The 22,774-nt window shown below is 47.2% G+C and overlaps 5 protein-coding genes across 12 annotated transcripts; 2 read left to right on the top strand and 3 right to left on the bottom strand.

The window, feature by feature from the left end:
* The first annotated feature begins 107 nt into the window (after positions 1 to 107).
* Positions 108 to 4,305, top strand: LOC135625845 (protein INCREASED PETAL GROWTH ANISOTROPY 1-like). 2 transcript variants are annotated; one of them, XM_065130945.1, is made up of 7 exons: positions 108 to 1,618; positions 1,893 to 2,024; positions 2,109 to 2,290; positions 2,379 to 2,490; positions 3,487 to 3,621; positions 3,751 to 3,863; positions 4,069 to 4,305. In XM_065130945.1, the coding sequence occupies exons 1-7, from the start codon at positions 344 to 346 to the stop codon at positions 4,115 to 4,117; spliced, it is 1,998 nt and encodes a 665-aa protein (XP_064987017.1). In that variant the 5' UTR covers positions 108 to 343; the 3' UTR covers positions 4,118 to 4,305. The 2 variants fall into 2 exon arrangements, with proteins under 2 accessions (XP_064987017.1, XP_064987018.1); XM_065130946.1 differs by having other exon boundaries at positions 4,075 to 4,305.
* LOC135625846 (embryonic protein DC-8-like) lies at positions 3,717 to 6,141 on the bottom strand. The gene is made up of 3 exons (XM_065130947.1): positions 4,578 to 6,141; positions 4,370 to 4,504; positions 3,717 to 4,240 (listed from the first exon to the last, which is right to left on the bottom strand). The coding sequence occupies exons 1-3, from the start codon at positions 5,742 to 5,744 to the stop codon at positions 4,022 to 4,024; spliced, it is 1,521 nt and encodes a 506-aa protein (XP_064987019.1). The 5' UTR covers positions 5,745 to 6,141; the 3' UTR covers positions 3,717 to 4,021.
* A 250-nt stretch (positions 6,142 to 6,391) lies between these two features.
* LOC103968885 (probable beta-1,3-galactosyltransferase 13) lies at positions 6,392 to 10,312 on the bottom strand. 3 transcript variants are annotated; one of them, XR_010491601.1, is made up of 8 exons: positions 9,769 to 10,312; positions 9,396 to 9,548; positions 9,229 to 9,311; positions 9,053 to 9,152; positions 7,805 to 7,918; positions 7,435 to 7,577; positions 6,686 to 6,868; positions 6,392 to 6,552 (listed from the first exon to the last, which is right to left on the bottom strand). XR_010491601.1 is itself a non-coding variant. In XM_065127561.1 (7 exons), the coding sequence occupies exons 1-7, from the start codon at positions 10,104 to 10,106 to the stop codon at positions 6,786 to 6,788; spliced, it is 1,014 nt and encodes a 337-aa protein (XP_064983633.1). In that variant the 5' UTR covers positions 10,107 to 10,312; the 3' UTR covers positions 6,392 to 6,785. The 3 variants fall into 3 exon arrangements, 1 of the variants encoding a protein (XP_064983633.1); XR_010491600.1 differs by having other exon boundaries at positions 6,392 to 6,593; XM_065127561.1 differs by having other exon boundaries at positions 6,392 to 6,868.
* Positions 10,313 to 14,251: 3,939 nt separating this feature from the next.
* On the top strand, positions 14,252 to 18,767 carry LOC103968886 (inactive TPR repeat-containing thioredoxin TTL3-like). Its single transcript, XM_009382232.3, has 7 exons — positions 14,252 to 15,576; positions 16,172 to 16,367; positions 16,453 to 16,637; positions 16,719 to 17,052; positions 17,146 to 17,350; positions 17,905 to 18,011; positions 18,114 to 18,767. Exons 1-7 carry the CDS (start codon positions 14,645 to 14,647, stop codon positions 18,264 to 18,266), a joined length of 2,112 nt encoding a protein of 703 aa, XP_009380507.2. The 5' UTR covers positions 14,252 to 14,644; the 3' UTR covers positions 18,267 to 18,767.
* Positions 18,768 to 18,898: 131 nt separating this feature from the next.
* Positions 18,899 to 21,455, bottom strand: LOC135625191 (glucan endo-1,3-beta-glucosidase 11-like). 5 transcript variants are annotated; one of them, XR_010491930.1, is made up of 5 exons: positions 21,209 to 21,455; positions 19,960 to 20,996; positions 19,719 to 19,747; positions 19,503 to 19,602; positions 19,132 to 19,266 (listed from the first exon to the last, which is right to left on the bottom strand). XR_010491930.1 is itself a non-coding variant. In XM_065129609.1 (4 exons), exons 1-4 carry the CDS (start codon positions 21,276 to 21,278, stop codon positions 19,079 to 19,081), a joined length of 1,395 nt encoding a protein of 464 aa, XP_064985681.1. In that variant the 5' UTR covers positions 21,279 to 21,424; the 3' UTR covers positions 18,899 to 19,078. The 5 variants fall into 5 exon arrangements, 3 of the variants coding, with proteins under 3 accessions (XP_064985681.1, XP_064985683.1, XP_064985682.1); XM_065129609.1 differs by lacking the exon at positions 19,719 to 19,747 and having other exon boundaries at positions 18,899 to 19,266; positions 21,209 to 21,424; XR_010491929.1 differs by having other exon boundaries at positions 19,218 to 19,266; positions 19,503 to 19,747; positions 21,209 to 21,393.
* Positions 21,456 to 22,774: the final 1,319 nt, after the last annotated feature.

Genomic DNA, 22,774 nt, shown 5'->3' on the forward strand with positions numbered 1-22,774 from the left:
ACGAGGGCGTGGATCACGTTAAGTCGAACGGCATGCATAAGAGACACCAGACCGCCGTACTTTTCCCACTTTCCCCGTTTCTTTTAATCCTTCATTTCAAACTTCCGATCCAAACCAGGAAATCGGACCGTTCCTCGATCGCTGTGTTCCCCACCCCACACATAAAACCCAACCAAACCCCGACTCCCGTCGGACGAAACGCAGCGGTCGACGAGTCCGCGCTCGCACGCTCTCGACTCTGCTGCTCCCAGCGAACAGCTCAAAGCGATGCGAGATTTGGATTACAAGGCTTTAAGAAAGCGTTCGTAGGTAGAGCGCGAGAGAGACTACCGGATTCGTCAAGATGGTCGCGGGCAAGGTGAAGGCCGCCATGGGATTCCAGCGCAGCCCCGCTACCCCCAAGGCGGAGACGCCCCGGCGGTCGTCTTCCTCCCCGGCTTCCCACCACAAGCCGTCGGCGGCGTCGGCCGGGGGACACCAGCCGCCTCCCCCGCCGCCACCCTCCTCGAACGGCAAGGCCTCCGCCTCCTTCGCCCGTTCCTTCGGCGTCTACTTCCCCCGCGCCTCCGCCCAGGTCCAGCCCCGACCGCCCGACGTTGCCGAGCTGCTCCGCCTCGTGGAGGAGCTCCAGGAGAAGGAGTCCCGCCTCCGCACCCAGCTCCTGGAGCAGAAGCTCCTCAAGGAGACCGTCGCCATCGTCCCTTTCCTCGAGAAGGAGATCGCCGCCAGGGGCGAGGAGCTTGCGCGCGCCGCCGAAAAGATCGAGCGCCTCGAGGCGGAGAACCGGGCGCTGCGGGACGAAGTCGAGACCTTGAGCTCCAAGATACGGAGCGGCGAGGAGGAGAGCCGGCGCAGGGAGAAAAGGATCAGGGATCTGGAGACGGAGTTGGGGGAGCTGAAGAAGGCGTCCACGGAGCAGAGCAATGGCGAATCGCGGCGACTCTGCGCGCGGACGGGGGAGATGGACGACTGCTCGTCGTCGCAGAGGTTCCAAAACCTCATCGATGTGTCGGCGAGATCAAATCTTTCCAAGAGCATGAGAAAAGCCCCCAGATCCACGGACATTGGTCCGGGTCAAGAGCTCCAGAAGCAGGAGAGCAGAGATCCCAGAACGGAAGAAGGCGAAGGAGAAGCGGCGTCTCGACCAGCTCGGGGCGGCGAGAAAGAAGATGCATTGAAACCCCGAGCTCCTAGGGTTCCGAAACCCCCTCCGACGCCGTCCGTCTCCTGTAACTCCTCCACCTCATCTTCTTCTTCGTCGTCGTCTACAACCTCCGAAACCACGTCCGGCGTCCCCACGAGCAGAGGCACTAGCTTGGCGAGCCTGCCGCCGATCCCGCCGCCTGCCCCTGCGGTCGGATCCCCGGTGACCGGTTGCCCCAGGCCCCCTCCGCCGCCTCCGCCTCCCCCGCCGCCATCGAAGGGGTTGAGATTGGTGGCGGCGAGCGTGAGGCGGGTGCCGGAAGTGGTGGAGTTCTACCACTCCCTGATGCGGCGTGACTCCAAGAGGGAGCCGGGCAGCGTAGCGCCGGACGTGGCCCCTGCGTCTTCTGCGGCGGCCGCCAACGCGCGCGACATGATTGGCGAGATCGAGAACCGCTCCGCTCACCTCCTGGCCGTAAGACCCCCTTTCGTTCTGTCCGACTTCTCCTCTGTGTGTGTTTTTTCTTTCTTTCTAATTTACACGATTGCCCCCACGCCCCCCTAAAAAAACGACCGTTGGGCATGCGTTCTGCTGTACTAACATGCGTACGTGGGAGGAATTGGTCGGGTGCTTCTTGACTCGTCGTTGTTGCTGAAGAAACATCGGATCCCACTTCCCAGATATGGTGCTTCATGATAGTTCTACTTCCTTTAATTGTGGTCTTAATGACACCATTAATTAATCGCAGATAAAGACAGACGTGGAGACGCAGGGCGACTTCATTGGGTTCTTAATCAAGGAAGTGGAGCACGCGGCCTTCACCAACGTCGAAGACGTGGTCGCCTTCGTCAAATGGCTGGACGACGAGCTCTCCTTCCTGGTATTCTTTGTTTTTTTCTTTTTTTTTAATCTCCTCCATAGATTGATGCAGTTTCTTGAGATCGATGTCGGGTGATGGCCGCAGGTGGACGAGAGGGCGGTGCTGAAGCACTTCGAGTGGCCGGAGCACAAGGCGGACGCCATGCGCGAGGCGGCCTTCGGCTACTGCGACCTGAAGAAGCTGGTGTCCGAGGCGTCGTCGTTCCGCGACGACCCTCGCCAACCCTGCGCTTCGGCCCTCAAGAAGATGCAGGCGCTCTTAGAAAAGTACTTTCTCTCTCTTTCTGCGCGCGTCGCCCTTTCTGCTTGTGTAGCAAGTAAACCATCAACTGATGGCATTGGCATGACTCCGTAGACTGGAGCAAGGGGTGTTCAACCTGTCACGCGTGCGCGAGGGCGCGACGAAGCGGTACAGGGGGTTTGGTATTCCTTGGGAATGGATGCTGGAGAGCGGATACGTTAATCAGGTACCTCTGTTCTTTGTCTTTTTGCTTTGGAAGTGTGCTGCAGTAGTAAAGCAGCATGGTGTTACCACTTTTGATAAAGAAAGGAGTAGAGAAGGGGAAGGGGACGGCTGATGCCTGCTAGATGGCAAAAGACAAACTTAGATCTTAGGGATTCTCGATGCACGCGAGCACGTGAATCGGGGGTTGACACACACTGCACAATCTTGTTTCTTCGACTAAGAAGAATTATAGTGTGTGTGTTCTTTCCCCATTGCTGCGGGAATCATTGATGGGACCATTAAAAGGATGCCATCGAAAAGAGGACAGATAGGGGCAGTGTTTAAGGGCCCGCAAGTTGAGATGACACGGTGAGCAAAGTCGGGACTCGTCTGCTGACTTATGCTCTGTTCTTCAAGTAAATCAAGCTTGTGAATACTACTAACCTGCTTTCCAGCGAGGCAGTTGTACTGATTTCTCGAATCATCCTTACTATGGTGTCGTGAAGTCGCGGCTTGGGATCTTTCTCAGTTTGATGTTTTAGTTTCCTTTCACTTGGCTCGAGGCTGAGGAGGAGGATGGTTTCTTCTTATGCCATCTTTACCATCAAGGTGGCTGGTGTTGTTAATCAATCAATTTATGATATGTGGTAGACTATTAGATAAAGCTCATCTTTTCTCTTCTATCAATTTATGATGGTGGAGAAAAGCATTCAGATGCACCACCACAGGGCAGAGTGTGCATGTTCGACAGATCCCACACCTGACCTGACCAACCAATGAATCAAGATTTCTTGACCCTGACTCGGTCAAATCATGTTGTGTGTGTGTGTGTGTGTGTGAGAGAGAGAGAGAGAGAGAGGTTGCTATTATTTTATGTTTTATCTTTACCCTGTGTGATCTTGATGGCCTCCTCGGTAAATGTAGTCGCAGCTGTTCTTTTGTAGCTCTTTTGCTGAGATAGTCCTGTGGTTTTCCTCCTGAAGCCAGCTATAATTTAATCCGACTCTATTAACTGCAGATCAAGTTGGCATCAGTGAAGTTGGCAATGAAGTACATGAAAAGAGTTTCCTCAGAACTCGAGAACATAGCAGGCAGCCCTGAAGAGGAGGAGCTCATGCTTCAGGGTGTCCGATTTGCCTTCAGAGTGCACCAGGTACATACCGACCAACCTCTTGCTTTCATCAAACAAATCCCTCCTCGTTTCATGCTGCATGCATGCTCGCCTAAAATGTAAACAAACAGTGGGGCTTATCATCAATTTTTCTTCTTCCATCATCGCCAGTTTGCAGGAGGTTTCGATGTAGAAACCATGCGAGCATTCCAGGAACTGAAGGACAAAGCTCACAGTCTCCGGTTACAGAGCCCACACCACCACCACCACAAGCTCTATTGCAGGTCTACATCTCGCTAGGCAAGCATGATCTACTATTACTACTCATGTAAAGATGGCGCGACGCCATTTGATCCACATACAACTCCACCATTCTATTTTTATCTCTGGACACAGCACACAAGTGAAAGGCCTAATTATTTGGAACTGCTGTCTAATGCATTCATTCACCTCTCTTCTCTTCTGCCTCTAATCCGATGATCATATCAGCTGTAGACATGGCAATTTCGGTGACTGCCACGCCAATGGTTTCCAGTAGCTCCCCGGCAGCAGCAGTGGAATCAATCGCCTCTTGCATTGTGACCTCTATTACCGCCGCAGGGATCTTCGCTGGCTTGGTTTCTTCTCCTCCTCCTCCTCCTCCTTCCCCTGCCTCTACTTTCTGTGACAAGAATTAAGTTGTTGTTGGGAAGACATGAAAAGGACATTTTAGAGAAAGGTTTTTGACAGAGTGTGCGCTCTTTGTGATCAAATTAGAGGTCCGTATAAGAGTTTCCTAACAAGATATAACCTGTGGTTCGGTAGCTTTCTCTTCCTTGTAGTGTTTAGCTTCATCTCCGGTCTCCATGGCTTCTCCTCCTCCTGCTTCCTGTTTTGCTCCCTCCATGATTCTCTTGGCCTCTTCGGTCTTCTCTCCTCGTTTTTCCTGCACCGGCCATGCAATCTTTTCGAATATTTCGGATTCCATGTGACAAACATATGACGAACTAATCGTATACCTTTGCTTCGGATGCTTTCTCGTCAGTGTACTCCTGTTCTTCCCCTCCCTTGAACGCTGCGTACTCCAGGGCTCTCTTGGCTGCCTCTATTGCCTCCTCTGCCTTCGCTCTTGCTTTCCTCATGGCTTCTTCGCCCGTGCCTTTCGCTGCTTCCCTGGCTTCCCGAGCTTTCTCCACGGCTTTCCGAGCCATAGCCCTAGCGGCCTCCATTGCATCCTCTGCCTTGTTACTTGTGTATCCCATGGCTCTTCCGCCTGTGTCCTTTGCTGCTTCCTTGGCCTCTTCCGCCTTCTCCATAGCTCCGTGACCCATGGCCTTCGCGGTCTCCTTTACCTCCTCTGTGGTTCTCTGCGTTGTCTCAGCAGCTGTATCCTTCGCTCCCACGGCCTTCTCGCGCGCGTAATCTGCTGCACTCAGCGTCGCATCCTTTGTCTTTGCAGCTGCTAGCTGCGCGAACTCAGCAGCAGTCTGCCCGGTGCTTATCGTCACATCCTTTGCCTTCTCCACTGCCTGCTTGGCGTAATCTATGGCTGTCTCGCCCGCACCGGCCGTGACATCCTTCGTCTTCATGGCTGCCTGCTTCACGTAGTCCGCTGCGGTCTGGCCCGTGTACACAGTCACATCCTTCGTCTTCGCGGCCGTTTCCTTTGCATACTCCATTGCGGTCTCACCAGTGCCAACAGTCACGTCCTTGGCCTTCACCGCCGCCTGTTTTGCATAATCTGCCGCAGTCTCACCTGCGCTCACGGCGACATCCTTCGACTTCGCCGCCGCCTGGGCCGCGGTATCCTTTGCGACTTCGAGCCCCTGTCGGCCCTTTTCGATGGTGACATCCTTTGCTGCGGCAGCCTTCTGCGCAGCAACTTCAGCTGCACCGCGGGCTTTCTCGCCCGCATAATCCTTCGCCTCGGTGCCTTTGGCGGCGGCATAAGCCCCCGCGGCGCCGAGGCCGTGGACGACGGTTTCTTTGGCGTGGTGGACCGTCGCCAAGCCAGCATGCTTGGCCTTCTCGTACCGCTCCTCCGCGGCCCTGATGGACTCGATGGAGTTCTGCTGAGCGGTGGCGCGGTAGTGGCCGATCTCCTCCAGCGACATGGCCTCCCTCTTGGCTCGTTCCTCTTCTCTGGAAACCTCCTCCTCCCTGTTGACTTGTTGCCCTGAAGCCATTATGCGTGCCACGATCTCTTCTCTTCGCCAAAGAGTGAATTTTGCGATGGAAAGATGGTGAGGACGCTTAAAAGGGAAGCGAGGGCGGCAGTTGGTGTCGTGGCAGAAGGTAAGAGGGGACACCTGGTGTGACACGTCGTGGGTGAGGAGCAGAGGAGAGGGCACGTAGGGTGGAGGAAGTGGGCGGGCATAAGAAGGATGATGACCGTCTCGTAGAGGTCTGGCCGCAGCCCGCCACGTGTACGACGTGGGCTGAGGTGGAACTTACACGTACGAGGATGTTTGTCTTCACCTGCATAATTGAGATATATGCAAAGAGAAAAACACACTTCAGCTTACGGGGCCAACACATTCCGCCACGATTTCGTCGATGCCTTCTCCGTTGAAACCATATGTAAACGACGCGCAAGCGGAAAAAGGAAGAGGTGACGCGTGGCCTTTTTCTTTTGATTTTTGTAGTTTTTTTTTCTTCTGTAGCTAATGGATAAATCTCAAAAAAAAAAAAAACATATGCACGTGAGGTTTTATGTCATCTCCAAAATAATTAAAAAAAATTCAACTGTTTACAGATTTAGTTTTTTTAAAAGAGACAATCGACGTGTAAGAAAATTTTATTTAAAAATAACAAAAAAGGAACTTTAGATATTAAAAAAAACATCATCCCTCAAATGTATGATTTCCTCAAATTTAAGATCGTCAATAAACTGAGATAATATTCAAAAAGAGAAAAAACAGGCAGTGGGTGTCGAAATGTTTCGGATGTCCTGGGCGTTTAGGCGTTCTACTTGAAACAATACAGCATCCTACACTGACAGATGGAAATATAAGTCTCCTTCTCAAATTTTGACACTGTAAAAATTGAATGACGATAAAGAATTATTTCAAATCAAATTGTACAAAAGAAGTAAAAAAAAAAAGCCCAAGGGAGAGAAACTCCATACGCTGATCTGAGGAGTGACTTCGTTTTGCCACACAAGTCCTGCTCCCATTTAAGGCGATGGTCCTTCGTCGTTTTAGATAACTAAGCCTCATCATATCATGTCATCCATTCGAAGTTGTTGAACCACCCGAACAAATCTCCCTTTTGTGGAGCTCTAACATCTTCACTTCTGGATTGCAGAGACCTGAAATGATGGTAGGCTTCGTTTTAGCGGCTTTTTCACTCTTTTCTTTTTCTTTTGAACAAACTATCTACTGGTTCAATAAAAGGAAATACCACGTAGAGGAATCACATTTAATTCTAGAAAATTTTCATTAACAACATAAACTTTTCCTTTAGCCGACCTTCACTTCACCATTCGGATAATCCATAAAAGAAACCTTTGTCGATGATATTCTTATCCGTCTCCCAACCCAACTTCATGGCTCTTTGATGAAACAGTATTTTTTCCAAAGAAATTAGACTGGGCATCGAATTTACATAAAAGTTTAAGCCATTTCTGTTGAACTCATATCTTCTAAAGCAGCCTAAGATGATGAAGTCAGTGCACGGCAAGATCATATGACCATGCAACTGGTTGTGAGGGACGATTATTCCAGCATTGATATTTCCTGGTCACTAGGCATATAACCCCACTAACCATAGAAACATCATCCCTATGTGGAGATTTCTCTGATTGGTTGAAAAGGTATCATTTCATCGATGTAAAGGAAGGAAGATAATCAAAACACTTTTTTTATTAAAACAAACCTGAGCAATTTGGAATATCCCAAACGGCAATCGATGATGACGTGCAGTCAGGCTCACAAAGAGAATGGACGTTCTCGTGGTTGACATTCATTCCAAGCATCCAAGCTCCTACTGTCACATCCTCGTTGCTGAACATTCGGATACTGCAAATGTACAAAGTCATACTTGCATCTCATGGTTCCAGTATATCAACTTGTTAATGAAGTTGTAAGACCAGCAATTCAACACAAAATAAGTAAAGCTATTGCGCATAGCAACAACTACAGCAAACAGTAAAAACAAATGGAAAAGAGACATCACTCTTAGTGGTTTGGACAGCACACCTAACAACAGTAGGATTACAGTAAGCATCCAATAACTTTTAACTTGCCTGTTGTTTCTCAGTGCAACCAAGCTCGAGACCACATCTGCTGAAAGTGCATATATAGGACCATAAGCATGAAGGAAATATTCCTCTCCGAGCAAGTATGCTAGTGGCTCATACCTACAGAATTCCCAAATAAGTATTAGCCAGACTATTACTGTGTCTGTGGAGATATTAGATTTGACCATACGAGAGTTGTATGGGAGATATGTATTACAGGAGCGCAAAGCTGAAACAAACAGCAACAAGAAAATGTTCAAAGTTGTGCCAGAAAACCAAAGTAAGAATCTTACAGGGCCAATCATTCATACAGGGCATGGCCATGGAGAGAAGAAAAAACTAATTCTAACAGTGAAAAGAATTGCTTAACACAAATGATAAGGAAGTTCCAAGGAAACAGACAGGCAAGTACATGGTCTGCAGACCAAAGTATACATATTTTCCTGAAACTCACTAAAAAGTTCAACATGCATATACAAATAATAAAGCAAAATGATGTGCAAAAACCTTTTTACGAACAAAGTAGTTGTCACATACGCCACCAAAATGAAGATTCAACAGTCTCTAAATTTCTTTGACGAATGTTCAACTCAAGACCCACTTTTGCAACTAATTTCTTAGCATGGAGCATAAATCTAAATAGATATAGACACAGATGCTACAATTGCAGAAAGAAGGCAATAATTTGTCCTTGAGACTTCCAGATTGCCTAGCCTTTTACTAAAACGAGCTCTTTGCAAACAGCTTGGGTTCAGTACAGTAAGGGCTTGAATTAAACACAACCATTTCCCCTATAGTATGAGCTCTTGATGTATATGACTCTTGGCTGTAGATAAGTCAAGGTTGAACAAGCCAAGCTTGCAGATGTAAACACCTATAGCAAACTAGGCTTTTAAAAGAAAAACTGTCCAAACTGTACTGAGCTTAGCAAGAGCAGCGTCAAAGTTACAGTAATGGAACATCTTACCAGATAGCATTCTGAAATGTATATAATATGCATTTTTCTCTTTGCTTGTATGTCAAAAAGGCAGTACAATTTATTCATGCAGGTACTTTCTGGTACAAATTTTCCCTTCTTTTTTTCCTTTCCTATCTATGAACCGCGATATTAGGTTTTTCTAAAATTTGTTGCATGTTTCCATATTTATGCTATCCTATATTCTCATCATATAGAGCATTTCTTTGGTCCAGAAACATGAACAGACTAAACAATCAAAGCACCACATAATCATGAAGTTTACAGACGATACTAACCATTTGAGTTTTGGGTCAGTAAATACAGGTCCCTTCTTCATGCATCCAAGATAAGTTTGAGGATTCTGCCGTTCTTTAGCCAAAAGCAGCGAGAGACGGTCTGAAACAATATAATGAAACCGTCAACATGCAAAATTCTGGAGAAACAATTTGACAGGATGCCAAAGATACATAACCTGGCCTCAAATAGATGTCATCATCAGCTTTAACATAGAAATCGGAATCATACAATGCAAAGGCTGCTTTGAAGAATGCTAACCTAAAACACAAGATTAGATGAAGATTTGGACAAACCAAATACCAACTTGTCTATAGGTATTGGAATATACGGTGCATTTCATACGTCTTATGTGGGAGATTGCTGTACTCTTCCTCGATATCTAGAAGCATGAAATCGTCGTATTCCTTCACCTCCAGTTGAAGCGCCGCCATTTTCGATTTATCCTTAGTCTTCCCGACAACAAATCTGAAAGCCAAACCGGTCGCTTCTTCCAAGCTGCAAAACCATCGATTAAGAAATAGGGCAAGAACGCAACACGAGTACGCCTCGATTACAGAACATACGTCATCAGCAATCACAAGATTCGATCCGTAAAATAGCAGAAAACAATTCGAAGACCCAACCAGAATCAGATCTCGACAACATGGGGGGTAAAATTGTTCAGGGCACAACTACAACAATGGTGAAAAGCGAACGAGTCGAGATGAAGACTAACCGAAGGAGTCCTTGGCGATGGGAGGGCAACCACGTCCGCCTGATGGATCTCCGCCGGCCGACGGATCCGAACCCCGTCTGGATCCCGACGAAGGCCATCACCTTGCGCCGTTCCGCCGTCCCGCCGCCACCGGTGCCGCCGCCGTGGTCCCACACCACGGAGACCGACCTGGGCTCCAAATCGAGGCACCTTCGGACGGGCAGCGAGACGGAGATGACGCCGAAGAGGATTCCGGTGATGGCAAAGACGAGGCAAACGAGGGAGAAAGCGGAGGTGGAGGCGAGGTGCCGAAAGCGGGAGAGCGGGCTAGTGTGGAAGACCCTGGGCGACTTCGGCATCGGTTGCTTCGACTCATAACCCTACCACGACTTGGTTCTTTCTTGAGCAAGAGAAAGAGATCTCTACGAGGGAAACAGAAATCCTTTTAGTTCATGGCGCCGTGACGTCGTCCCAAGGAAATGAAACCCCCCATCCCCAACGAAATGAAACGGTCGACGGTTTCAGGTGGTGTTCCGCTGGGAAGAAAGATTAGTGGGACGAAAAGAAATGTTCAATTTAGAGTCTTCTTCTTATCATTCACAATCCTCTTATTATTTATATATTTTTTAAATTAAAAATAAATATTTTACTATTCATAATTACTTGAACATTAAATGCATGTGTATTTTATTATGTATAATATTGAGAATTTTAGTTAAGAAACGCTCTCAATAGTAACTGTTTATTAATTTAATTAAATACTTAAACTGAAATTGATAATAATATATTAATAATATTGTGAGTCATAAGTTTTTGATAATAATATATTGATGATAGTACTTAAGATCGTGATAAATCTTTCGTATCAATTGTTACGACTCGAGTCTAATGGATTAATTAATCTATCAATTTCGTTTGATTTAAATAATTAATTAAAATATGTAAATTAAAATTAATAATGATATTCATTAGATCCCTATAAATCAATTTTAATCCTATATTAAAATTAATACTAAGATAACAGAAACACTTTGTGTAGCCCTGAGATCACTGCATAAGCTTTAGCTTTCAACGGATTCATGTTTTAGGGGATCATCGAAGTTGTTCTTCCATATTGTTACGAGCATATCCAACGTTCTACATAGATAACTGTAGCCGTGCAAAGAAAGCGAATGAGTCATTTAGATCGACACTTGTTGTTTCTAATCCGTCTCGGAGCTCCCTGCTCTCCCTCACTACTTCGTCTATCCCAAAGCAGGAAGGTTGTCTGGAAGCATGTCGCTGTAAGTTCTGTCCACCTAGCTGTGAGCAAGTCGAGAAGGTGGATGACAGCCGAGTGAGCCATTGCAACACTATATCTCAAGCCACGCCATCCCTTTTCTGGCTGCACTTCCAAGCATAGGCCACGGCCACAGAGGACAAAATCTTATAGCTAAAGGCCACACTCACAACATGGAGAAACAGGATTGAAGAACGAAGAGCGACAAAGAATTTAGATCACCTGTCGTTCTTGTCTATATGTGATCAGGCAAATGAGAGAGAGAGTACTGAGCACAGTGACATTGGTGGATGGGTCAATCCAGGAGAAACAAATAGAACTGGCTATGAGAAATGAACAGAAAAGGTCTCTCCTCCATATCGAATTCCATCGGTGGGATATTGCTTGCAGTAGTATCCTTGAATTCTATACCAATCTCAATTCTCTCTAATAAAGCCCCCTCGGAACACAACACAGTGCCATTCATCTGTATCCGTACAAGTACAGTGAACAGTGAATTGGATTCATCGGTTTTCCTGTAGTGCTTCTTTCACCCCCTCGGCAGAGCATTTGATATTTCTACAATGATATCCAATCGGAATTCATGCCCCAAGTCTGAAGTCATGTCTCATTTAATCATTCCAGATGAACACAGGAAAATGCTTCTTGCAGCAGCAGCAGAGGAACTGATGGCCCATCTCCATCATTCAAAGCAACAAGCTGGGATTCTGGAACAACGAGCCAAAGGTATAACGCCGATGACCGGTCAAAGATGTCGATGGCCATAAACAGCTTCCATCCTTCTGCTGGGCTGCAAGGAATTCAAAGCTCCACCCTGGTGATCCAAGTGGTAGGTACACAATGATTTAAATGCCTGGTGGCACTACCTGGTTCAGTCTCCAGGCCACAGGTAGAGCCACTTTGTTGTCCTACATTGGAGCCCGAGCTAAAGCTACAACAACACCTGGAAAGACGGTGCCGTGTTTGGCCCACTCAGCTATGACACACACACACACACACACAGGTTCTACACGAACAAGCAAAAGCTTTTCCAGCTAAGCCATAAAGAGACACCACTTATTCCAAGCAAGCTAAATGGTTGCAGCTGCTCTCGGAGCGTGGCAACACCCATGGTTTTCTTCTTTTCCGGGTGACAACGACCACACTAGTAGAACATCGGCATGGCCATGCTTCTTCCATTATAGCGAGTTCTATACATCGCTCATCCCGTCGTTGTCTGTATTTTCCTTTAGTCGGTGAGGAGAGAGAAACCATCATGCATGCTTCTGTGAAGGACAACATCGAATATGGAACTATCACTGCAGGAGCCTTTTCACTGTTCGAAACGACTCATGGATATCAAAGCGACGCTAGTTTTCTTAACCTACACTGCATCTTTGCAAAGCTTACTCTGCATGGATCTGTTGTTTATGCATCCTCGTTATCCAATCAAGCGGACTCATTCGCTTGAGCACGAGAAAATAACAAAGAAAATAAAAAAGGAGCCAATATCCGCAATCCAGGGTTCGCTTATTACGGTGACGAGGATAGCAGAAGGCAGCGGAGAGCAGATCGATGACGCAGTACTTCACAGTGGGGGCAGGTGGTGAAAGGAATATGATCATTTCGAGGGCTCCCAGTTGTTTGCACACCCAATATGGGGACCTTATGCTCGTGACGAAGACGCCTAAAAGAGGAAGCCCACTTTGCACCGAGTACAACCCCAGCATCAGGTGACATCATGAGAAGAACAAAAATATTGCAAAAGAATCAGAAAAAGCTGTGCCGTAAAATAATCGAAGGCCGCTGGCTGCATTAAACAATGGCAGATGAAAGCATCCGAGGACCGTGAATCCATTTGTTTAAGCGTTCGTTCACCCCTCTTGTTGTTCCTAGTTTAATCAACCTTCCACTCGCTCTCATCGGAAAGCTTCGGAGCCAATGGAAGGCGCTGCCTCGTCGCATGCACAGCCACACTTTTGACCTAGCAAACGGGGCAAGTAGTAGTCCCGGACGCAATGTGTTGCGTGCATGGGCCATGTCACGTAAATGGTTATTGTCTTAATCCACCACCTAAACATTATTTCCCATCACCACCACCACCACCGCCACCGGATGGAAGTGTCCAGCTCCATGATGATGGAATCTTTTACCGAGCAAGATCGAGATCAACAAGTAGCCAACACCAACGAGAAGAACGAGGAGAGGCTGCACGCATGCTCGTGGGACATAATTCCAAGCTAAATTATTATTGCAGATACATGCAAGAAATGGCCAGCTGGATCGTCTCGATACCGAGTGAGACAGTCGTCTGAGCGATTGGGCACATTGATTATCAACAAAATTAAATAAGAAAAATCGATTTTTTAGGAGGGAAAAAAGGATTAATTTGTAATGTGGAAAAAGGCTTTACTGCCACAGAACATGTTTGGACCGGTGTCCGATGACTCGCCGTGTGATGACCGGGTGGCGCAGTCGCTGCTTAGCTGGCGACCATCTGGTTCCTCCAGTGGGCCAGCTGGCAAAGCACCAATCACATGGCCAGCTGCCCCTGTCGGGAGGCAGCACACATTGACGCGAATACCCTTCACCTTCTCCGGAATCCCCCACGCCGCATCGCGTTGTCTCTCCCCGGGGGTGGGGGGGGCGAGGGGCGAGGGTACCGTAGGGATTCGACAAAGAGACGGGGGCAGGCCACGTGATTCTCCACTATAAACAGGGGCGTTCTCGGTATTCCGAGGTCTCTGGATCTGCAAGCCTTTCCTTTCCTTTCCAGCTTGCATGCGAGATGACACAGTGAAAGTACTGTTGTCTCCAACGAGATAATTTTATTACAGAAATCAAATCACAAAACAAACAAAAACATTTACAGTACAAAATCTACAATATATATATATATATATATATATATATATATATTAAAAATAAGGCAGTGTGTTTATGCATCAATAAATGGTGTGGAATATCGACATGTGCCGAGTATATTCCATTGCCTCGTCCATTTCGTCTTTAATCTTCAGAGAAACATACAAGAAAACAGATAAAAGAACGATAACTTTGGTTTTTAGCCTCCATTTAATTGAGACGAAGGTGGATAGACGTCAACTTACCTTAAACGTGCGCTTCTTCTTCTTCCACGAGAGAGAGAGAGAGAGAGAGAGCTCAGGGTGTCTCGTGAAGCAGCAGCAGGATGGTAATGAGATGGAGATGGCAGTGTAGAGAAAGAGAAGAACGCTGACTGGGGAAGAGGAGAAAGACAACAAAAGAAAACAAAAAGAAGAAAGAAAAAAAAAAAAGAGAGAGAGAGAGAGAAAGAAGTCTACTGATTTGTTCTCTCCTCCTCGCCTCGCTTTTATTCTTCTATTCTACGTCTCCAAATCTACCCTCATTCATTCCTTGCTTCCTCCTTTCCCATCACGGGATCCCCATCTCCCCATTTCAGTCCTTTCTCTCTACACCCCACCCCAAAAAAATAAAAAAAATAAAAAAAAATCCCACCTTTCCCAGCTTCTTCTCATGGCTACCTCTCCCTCACCTCCCAAGATCCAATCTTTCTCGCTCCCTGTCCCCCTCCGCGCACTCCACTCCTTCCTCTAGTGTTCCCAAGGTTGCAGCTTTCGGACGAGATCTGCAGCCCAAATGTCGCATCTTGTCGACGCCTCCGGCGCCAGAACCCACAAGTCGAGCAGCGAACCGGCGCTGGACTCCGTTTCGGATCGTCTCCGCACTGCTTTAAGCTTCGAGGCCAACAAGCCCGACTCCAAGGACTTCCCCGACCTCAGCTCTCCTGTTTCGCCCCTCCCGACTCGCCCCGCCGCCACCACCAGCAGCTCCGGCTCCTCCGGTTCCATCTCCGGTAAGCCCGCCTCTCATGCCGACTCCAAAAGATCCGATCTTGGCCTCTCCGGGAGGCGTTCTCACTCCGGCGAGCTCCTTCTGGCCCCCAATGAGCCCATCCCCGGTGCCATGGAAACCAGGAGCTCCAAACCCGGGCACCGTCGTTCCGGCTCCGTTCCACTTATCTACACCGGTGGCAGCTTCTCGTCCGGCTCCACCTCCGGTTCCGGTTCCGGTAGCAGCTCCGCGAGCTCTCCGGTGACCAATGTGCTCCCGGCAGGGAACATATGTCCGTCGGGAAAGATTGTCAAGACGGGCATGATGAGCCGGAGTGCAGTGAGGGCCGACGTGCTTGGATCTGGAACTGGGAATTACGGCCACGGGAATATAGTGAGGGGCGGGACTAACGCTGCTGGTGGAGGAAAGCCACCTGAAGTGGTGGCGAGCAATGGAGTGGATTCTGCACTGAGAAGGGCGATGGTCAGTATGGATCCGGAGGAGGTGAAGAGGGTAGGGAATGAACAATATCGGAAAGGGCAGTTTGCAGAGGCTTTGAAACTTTACGACAGGGCGATCGCGTTGTGCCCCGACAGCGCCGTCTGCCGCAGCAACCGGGCGGCGGCACTTACAGGTCTTCGGAGATTAGGGGAGGCGGTGAAGGAGTGCGAAGAGGCCTTGCTTCTGGATCCGGCATTTGGGCGTGCTCACCAGAGGCTGGCATCCTTGCTTTTAAGGTCAGTTATGGTGCCATTATCTACAAAACTTATAACTGCGAATTGGACATCATACCTATTCTGTTCTTTCTTATCGCTCAAGCTTACGTTAAATGCTTTTAGTTTGTGTGAATCTCGATTTTGTTGGTAACAGATCGTTCTTTGGTGCAGTGAATGCTGGCCATCAACCCATATTCTCGTCCACCAGTATTGTTGGATTATTAGTAGTTCATTTAGCTTTGGTCAGCTACATCTGTCATTTAATATGATTTATAGATTGTTCCGGACATTTTTCTTGGTAGCTATCAGTAACACAATTATGAACTTCCCTTGATCTCCTGTCCAATTAATGGCTTTTGTTAAGATTGAAGAGCTTCCAGTTTTGCTCTGCTCAACGCTTTTTCGTATTTAGTCGACTATTTATTTTTGTTGCTCCTTTTGAGTCCCAATAGAGATCCCTATTTTTTTTATTCATCTTAATGAATTCTTGATGATCGTGAGATCCGCAGCTTCCACTTCAAGTTAACCTGTAACAACTTTTTAGCACTTTTAATCGAGCTAGGCTTCCGAAAGAAATATCATTTCCGTGTTTGCTACATCTGATTTTGAATTACAGATTAGGACAGGTCGAGAATGCTCGGAGGCATCTCGTCTCAGCTGGTCCACATCCGGATCCTGTTGAGTTGCAGAAGCTGCAAGCTGTGGAGAGGCATTTGAACAGATATGCGGATGCCCGAAAGTTTGGAGATTGGAAAACTGCGTTAAAGGAGACCGTTGCTGCCATTGCCGAAGGAGCAGACTCTTCACTATTGGTAAATTCCCAACGTGTGCGTAAATTTTTTAGCGCAGATGGCTCACTAAAGCTGGCTTGTAGCCTCACAAAGTAAGAATTTGCAGCTCATGGCTTCAAAAGCAGAAGCACATCTCCGGCTCCATCAGCTAGAGGAAGCTGATTTAGCTATATCTGCTGCATCCAAACTCGAGAGCTTATCCTCATCATCCTCAAACTCAAAGTTCTTTGGTATGTTGTCCGATTCGTACATGTATGTTGTCCGTGCTCAAGTTGAAATGGTCCGTGGAAGGTGAGCTCAAAATTTTACACTAGCTAGAGATGCAATTTCAAAGTTCTGGATCAATGAGAATGGCCAGCGAACTATTTTCAGGTTTGAAAACGCAGTTGCTGCAGCTGAGAAAGCCAGGCAGGTGGATCCTGGAAATGTAGAGGTGTCCATGATGCTGAACAATGTTAGATCAGTATCCCGATCACGAGTGTTAGGCAATGAACTTTTCAATTCTGGAAAATTTGTGGAAGCAAGCTTAGCTTATGGGGAAGGGCTCAAGTATGACCCCTCAAACCCTGTCCTGTACTGCAATAGAGCTGCTTGCAGATCCAAGCTTGGACAATGGGAGAAGACTATCGAGGACTGCAATCAAGCCCTCGTGATTCAACCCGACTACGCCAAGGCTCTTCTTAGACGTGCTGCCTCATATACCAAGGTGTATATACTTTTCTTTCGTTTTGTTGAACACGGATTCTATATGATTATGCTTACAATGGAAGAAGTTTGTGTTGTTCTCCGTGACGATCAGCTTGAGCGATGGACGGAAGCTGTGAGAGACTATGAGGTTCTCAGGAAGGAACTTCCGGGAGATACGGAGGTGGCTGAGGCCCTCTTTCATGCCCAGGTGGCACTGAAAACCTCTCGAGGTGAGGAGGTCTCCAATCTGAAGTTTGGTGGGGAGGTCGAGGAGATCAAAGGGTTTGAACAATTCCAAGCAGCCATAACTTTACCTGGTGAGATTTTACTTGTGTTTTAATTTCTATATATATCTACCATTTATCTCGTCCTTCGTTGCTCGAAAAATTTTTCTTGCCCACCTTGGCCTTACCATATGAATTTTTAATTGCATTCAAGTGATTAGTCTTGATGTCCTGAAAAGGACCATTACTGTCAGCCAAGCAACATGTGAATTGGAGCAATGTCTGCTTCAACGTCGACGAGTGATATTTGTCTGCACTTTAGCAGGAGCGTTTTCCATAATAAAGCCCAACTTGATGATCTATCCTTTTCATTTTCACTTCTGTTAACCTAATTAAAATATTATTTCCATATTTCACAGCTTAATTCTACTCTAGTTGAGGTTAAACTAAAGCACTTACGTTCAACATTCGAAAAGTTAATTCCTGCACTCTTTTGATTCTATAAACTATGATGGCAACAGAGCTGGTCCTTATTTGGTAGAGTGAGCTACAGATGTCCAGTTATATTCTTTTATGATCTTGTTCATCTGTGCTTGGATTTATACTCGTTTCTTCACTCTAAGAATAATAAAACTGAACATGTTCAGGAGTTTCTGTTGTCCATTTCATGGTGGCATTCAACCACAATTGCAATCAGATCACCCCGTTTGTGAATGCACTCTGTACGAGGTATCCATCAGTGAACTTTCTGAAGGTAACTTTGTATCTTTTTGACCTTGCACTCTAGAGGGTAACCTCACTTTTGTTTGTGCACATATACTTCATCTCACTGATCTCATCTTGTATTTCGACTTAGGTCGATGTGAATGCAATCCCTGCAGTCGGCGAAGCTGAGAATGTGAGGATGGTACCGACCTTTAAGATCTACAAGAATGGGGCAAAAGTAAAGGAGTTGATTTGCCCCAATCAGCAAGCATTGGAATACTCTTTAAGACACTACGGTTTATAGTCGAAGAATCAAATGTTTCTTCGACGCAGAACTTTTATCTCCGAATTCCTGAGAAATCTCACATGCAAGCACCAATCATGTAGGAGGAATATGACACCGAGAAGCAAGCATGACTAGACTGCGAGGGAAAGTCCAATCTTTTGTATCTTTTTCTTTGTCTATACTACTTGTTTGTTCCCCATCTACCATTAACATTCTTTCCAAGGTCTCATTTAGACCATTTCCATCCACAGGCTTGGTTGCATTTCACTCAACACTATTATTTTCCTTCTTTTGAAGCTCGAGCATGGCCGATAGCGAAGATTATATGTATATATCATACACCGAGCAATGAAAGCCATCAGGGAAAGCAGATGCTTAATTGGTGATCGTACTACTGGATGAGAGAAAGGAAGGATCTCATTCATGCTGGCGACGATGCTTGTTCTCGTCATTTTATTTGTATAAGCACTCGGAAAATATTTTTTTCTCATCATATATCCATTACATTTGACTACTAAAGTTTGTGGCACACATATTATGAACTGTGGTGGGGATTCGGCTATATCATGAGGTGGGGAAAGATGGTTGGATCATTGAGTATGAACGCACAAGTGGCTCGAAGAGAATCATGCAGTAGAGGTGATCTTTATCGAGTGCGTGGGCTGGTCATCAGGCCACGGCACTTCTTCTTCTTCTTCTTCTTCTTCTTCTTCGTGCGCATACGGGAGTAATATATTTGCGGCTTGGGTAAATGGCTCCACGAGAGTGAGGGGAGCAAACAGAGATCCGAGCTCACATGGCATGGAAACACTCCCTGCCATGTCTTCTGCTCAGGGAATCGTAAAAGCTAGGCAGCAGAAAGCAATTAGCTCTCCTCCAAATAATGGCACTCTTTCTTTATTTAGCTTATGATTACACTTTAATAACGAATCAAAGAAACAAAGTGAGAATGGGAACATCATATTATACAGCCACCGGAGTTCGTTCCACGTCGCAAAGCTTTCGATTGCTTTTGTTCCTGCAGCACTCAAAGCCAAGAAAAAAAAAAGCAAAAGGTCTCAAATTCTCATACCACATGACAAAAAAATGGGACGGACCCCTTTGGCCTTTTCGCCAATTCGATTACCGAGACCTACTTTGCCATACCTTTCAGTGAAAGGGAAGGGAATCCGAGCAGCTTCCGTGGTTAGATTTGGAAGCAGAGAGAAGTGGTTGTAGTAGATTAGATAAAGAGGATAGTGGAAGGGGGAATACCTCCACTGGTGTACTGCCGCTGCTGCTTCTTCTTCTTGGTGGTGTTTGGGCAAAGAGGAAGTCCCATGACATGAATGCGGTTCATGGTCTCTCCATTTTCCTTGTAAAAGAGAAAACCAAAGAGAAGAGTCATCACGTGTGAAGCCATTCCTCTTTCGTTAGATTGCCATTCTCATAAAAGCTTGGAAAGTCAACGAGAACATGAGAATCCAGTACCACAAGCTGCCAACTTCCTTCCTCATGTCCTGCATCATTCACGATAGCAAGTTAATCCAAAACTCTCCTCCCCTGTTTTCCACCCTCCTTCTTTGGTAAATATATGCATAGATTACAGCTAACTTTGTTCCCTCATTTATCTCACATTACTGCGTTGCGAGCCATGATTGAAATCTTCTTCTAGTTGGAAGATGCAGGATACTGATCCGCATTGTAATAGTAAAGGGAGACGAGAACATACCCTTGTCGCGGAAGATGTGAGAGAAACGGATGCAGAAGATGTCAATGCGGCCAGGCCGACGTTATAGACCATGGTCCCGTCGGGTTGATACAGTCCGTAGTTCCGCTCCGAGGTCGGCCCGGGCTTCATGTCCTCGTTGAACAGGGCAAACAAGTAGACCTCCAATCTCTGGTTTGGCCTCACCGGAGTCCCCTCGCTCCTGATCTGCCTCAGGAGCAGGTTCCTGTTGTAAGCCCTGGCGTTCTCCACGGTGGCGCCGACCTCGTTGGGGTCGCCTTTCGATGGCCATCCGGTCTCCGACACCCTGACGTCCACGGCGCCGTAGCCCAACCGGGCAATGGCGAAGATGACGGCGTCCACTTGAGCGTACAGCATGTTGTCGTAGCGAAGCTTGGTGTAAGGATCCACCATCCCTGCGTTCGGGTTGAACAGAACGTAGTCTAGCGAGACCTTCGCAGGGCTATCCTTGTAGGCGAAGTAGGGGTACGCATTGATCCAGAAGGGCGATTTCGTCGCGGCCAGGAACTGAAGGAACGGCACCAACAGGTTCGCCATCTCCGGCTTGAATGACCCCATCGACGGCGGGTACGAGTTCTCCAGCACCGCCAGCGAATTCGCCGTCGACACGTGAATGTACGAGTCGAGGCCGAGTTGGACGAGGGCGGAGTGGATGCTGAGCAGCGCCGGGACGAGGTTCGACATCAAGGTCGGGTCGTCGCTCGTGTACACTTCGTTGCCGACGGAGATGCCGGTAATCTTCGTGGCCGGAAAGTAGGGTTGTACGTTGGTCATGACCCATTGCAGAGCTTGTCGAGGGTCCATCATCACGCCCACGGCCTCGTTCGGCACCGTCACGATGAGGTCGATGCCGGTGTTGGCGAATGCTGTGAGGACTCGAGGGTTGGTGTCGTAAATCCTCGTCTTGGTGATCCTGAGGGAGGTCAAGAGGAGGCGCACTTGTTCCGGCGATGGTAGATTGTTGGCTACCTGCCCGTAGTTGATGCCTAGCGAAGAACCAAGTCGAAGGAAGCCAAACTCTGCAAAAGAACACCACCACCACTGCTTTTACTCCACAAATATTTCTTCGCTTCTTATCTTATGGAAACATATTGCCGATTGCCGAGTCTAGTTTTAGACGATACATCCAAAGAAATGAAATTGGTCATAGCAAGATGTAGATGACAACAACGTTTCATTAGAGATGTATCGGTCGTATACAGGCATGAGAGAAACAGAGAAGAGAATGCACCTGAGGATAAAAGGTTAAACAGAAGGAACATCGAAACTATCCTTGACCTGAGCAAGATGGAGACAGCCATCAGAAGGGGAGAGAGAGAGAGAGAGAGAGAGAGAGAGAGGGGAAGAAGAAGGATGGGGGAGAGACTTAAAAAAGAGACAAGGAGTGGGGGAGGTGGGAAGAGAAGGCGATGAGGGCAATCTCTTTCCAATTCCTTTCTTTGCTTGCATGCGATTTAGGAAGAGAGAGGTTTGCCCTCTTGCCTTGCCTTGCCTTGCCTTGCACAAGTTGTCCTAGAGAGAGAATTTATATGGCTTTAAAGTCTGCATGTCTTTGGTGCTTGACTCGTGCCATGACTACTTTCTAGTAAGCCTTGCATATCTTTACAACGACGCCATCTTCCGTCCCATTCTTCCCAGATGAAAGAATTGCCCCAACCCTGCCGTTTACTTTAGACCAAAGAAATCACAACACACTGCTCTTAAGGTTTCTCCACCGAGTTGGACGGACATCGAAAGGATTCTGCTTCACCAACTCAGGTGGATGAAACATAATGCATTCATATAAAACAATGCAAACCGATCCATCTCATTCTAGAATAGCAGACGTCGGTATGTTCTGCGACGCAATGTTGCATGAAGCACTCAGTTCCCGTCGTTCATGGAAACCTGCCTTTCCTGTGCCTTTCCATGTATGCTGATAACACCGAAGCCCGTTTGCGGTATAAGGAAGGAACTGAACAGCAATAAGCAGGTTGAGATGAGGTTTCTCCATGCTAATAATGTTCGAGCATGGTCCACTTAATATTCTGCTGCATCATCATCATCATCATCATATCTATGTATATGTGAATCTATATGTATCGGGAAACAATCATGATTGCTCTTTAAAGTCTTACGCACATAGTGCAGTCTTACTCACAAGCGTCTCTCTCTTGTCAACACCCATTAGCCGAAAGGCCCACGAGAGTATACTGTTGCTGTCGATATATAATCGATGATCATTTATATCGAGCAGTGACAGGTCAAATTCCATTTGATTACGATTGCCTTTTTCTTTCTATACAACTTCCGACCAAAGCCAAATCCTATTCGACGATCATGTCAGCTGATTAAGGTCGTCCCAATCCCATCGAACGCTCCGTCGTCTACATGTTTGTTTTCCAAGTGATGCTTGCTCTTGTGGGGGAATCAATCGAGAAAAGAGAGGGTGTTGTGCATCGGGATATGGAGAAGATAAAGCGAGCAACACATGATAGGTAGCTGATGACTTGGAGGGGGACAAAAGCTAGAAACCGATTCATGGATGACGGACTGAGTACGTGGTGACGGGGACACGACTCGCGGTACCACCTCATCGTCATCCCCTTCCGCTTCCTCTTTTGTGCTCCTTCTTCCTCACCTCTTCGATACCTGAACAGGTAACGGCGGCAAGAAAGACAGGCCGCCGCCGCCTCGTGTCCTTGCCCCTGCGGCAGCTGAGGTCCAAGTTAGGCGCCCGCCCTGTAGCTTTTCGCATTGTCTACCACCCTGTGCTACTTGTCGTCTTCCGGTCATCTGCATGAATGCACGCTCTTTT

The sequence above is a fragment of the Musa acuminata genome, chromosome BXJ2-10, assembly GCF_036884655.1.
Source record: "Musa acuminata AAA Group cultivar baxijiao chromosome BXJ2-10, Cavendish_Baxijiao_AAA, whole genome shotgun sequence".
NCBI lineage: Eukaryota > Viridiplantae > Streptophyta > Magnoliopsida > Zingiberales > Musaceae > Musa > Musa acuminata.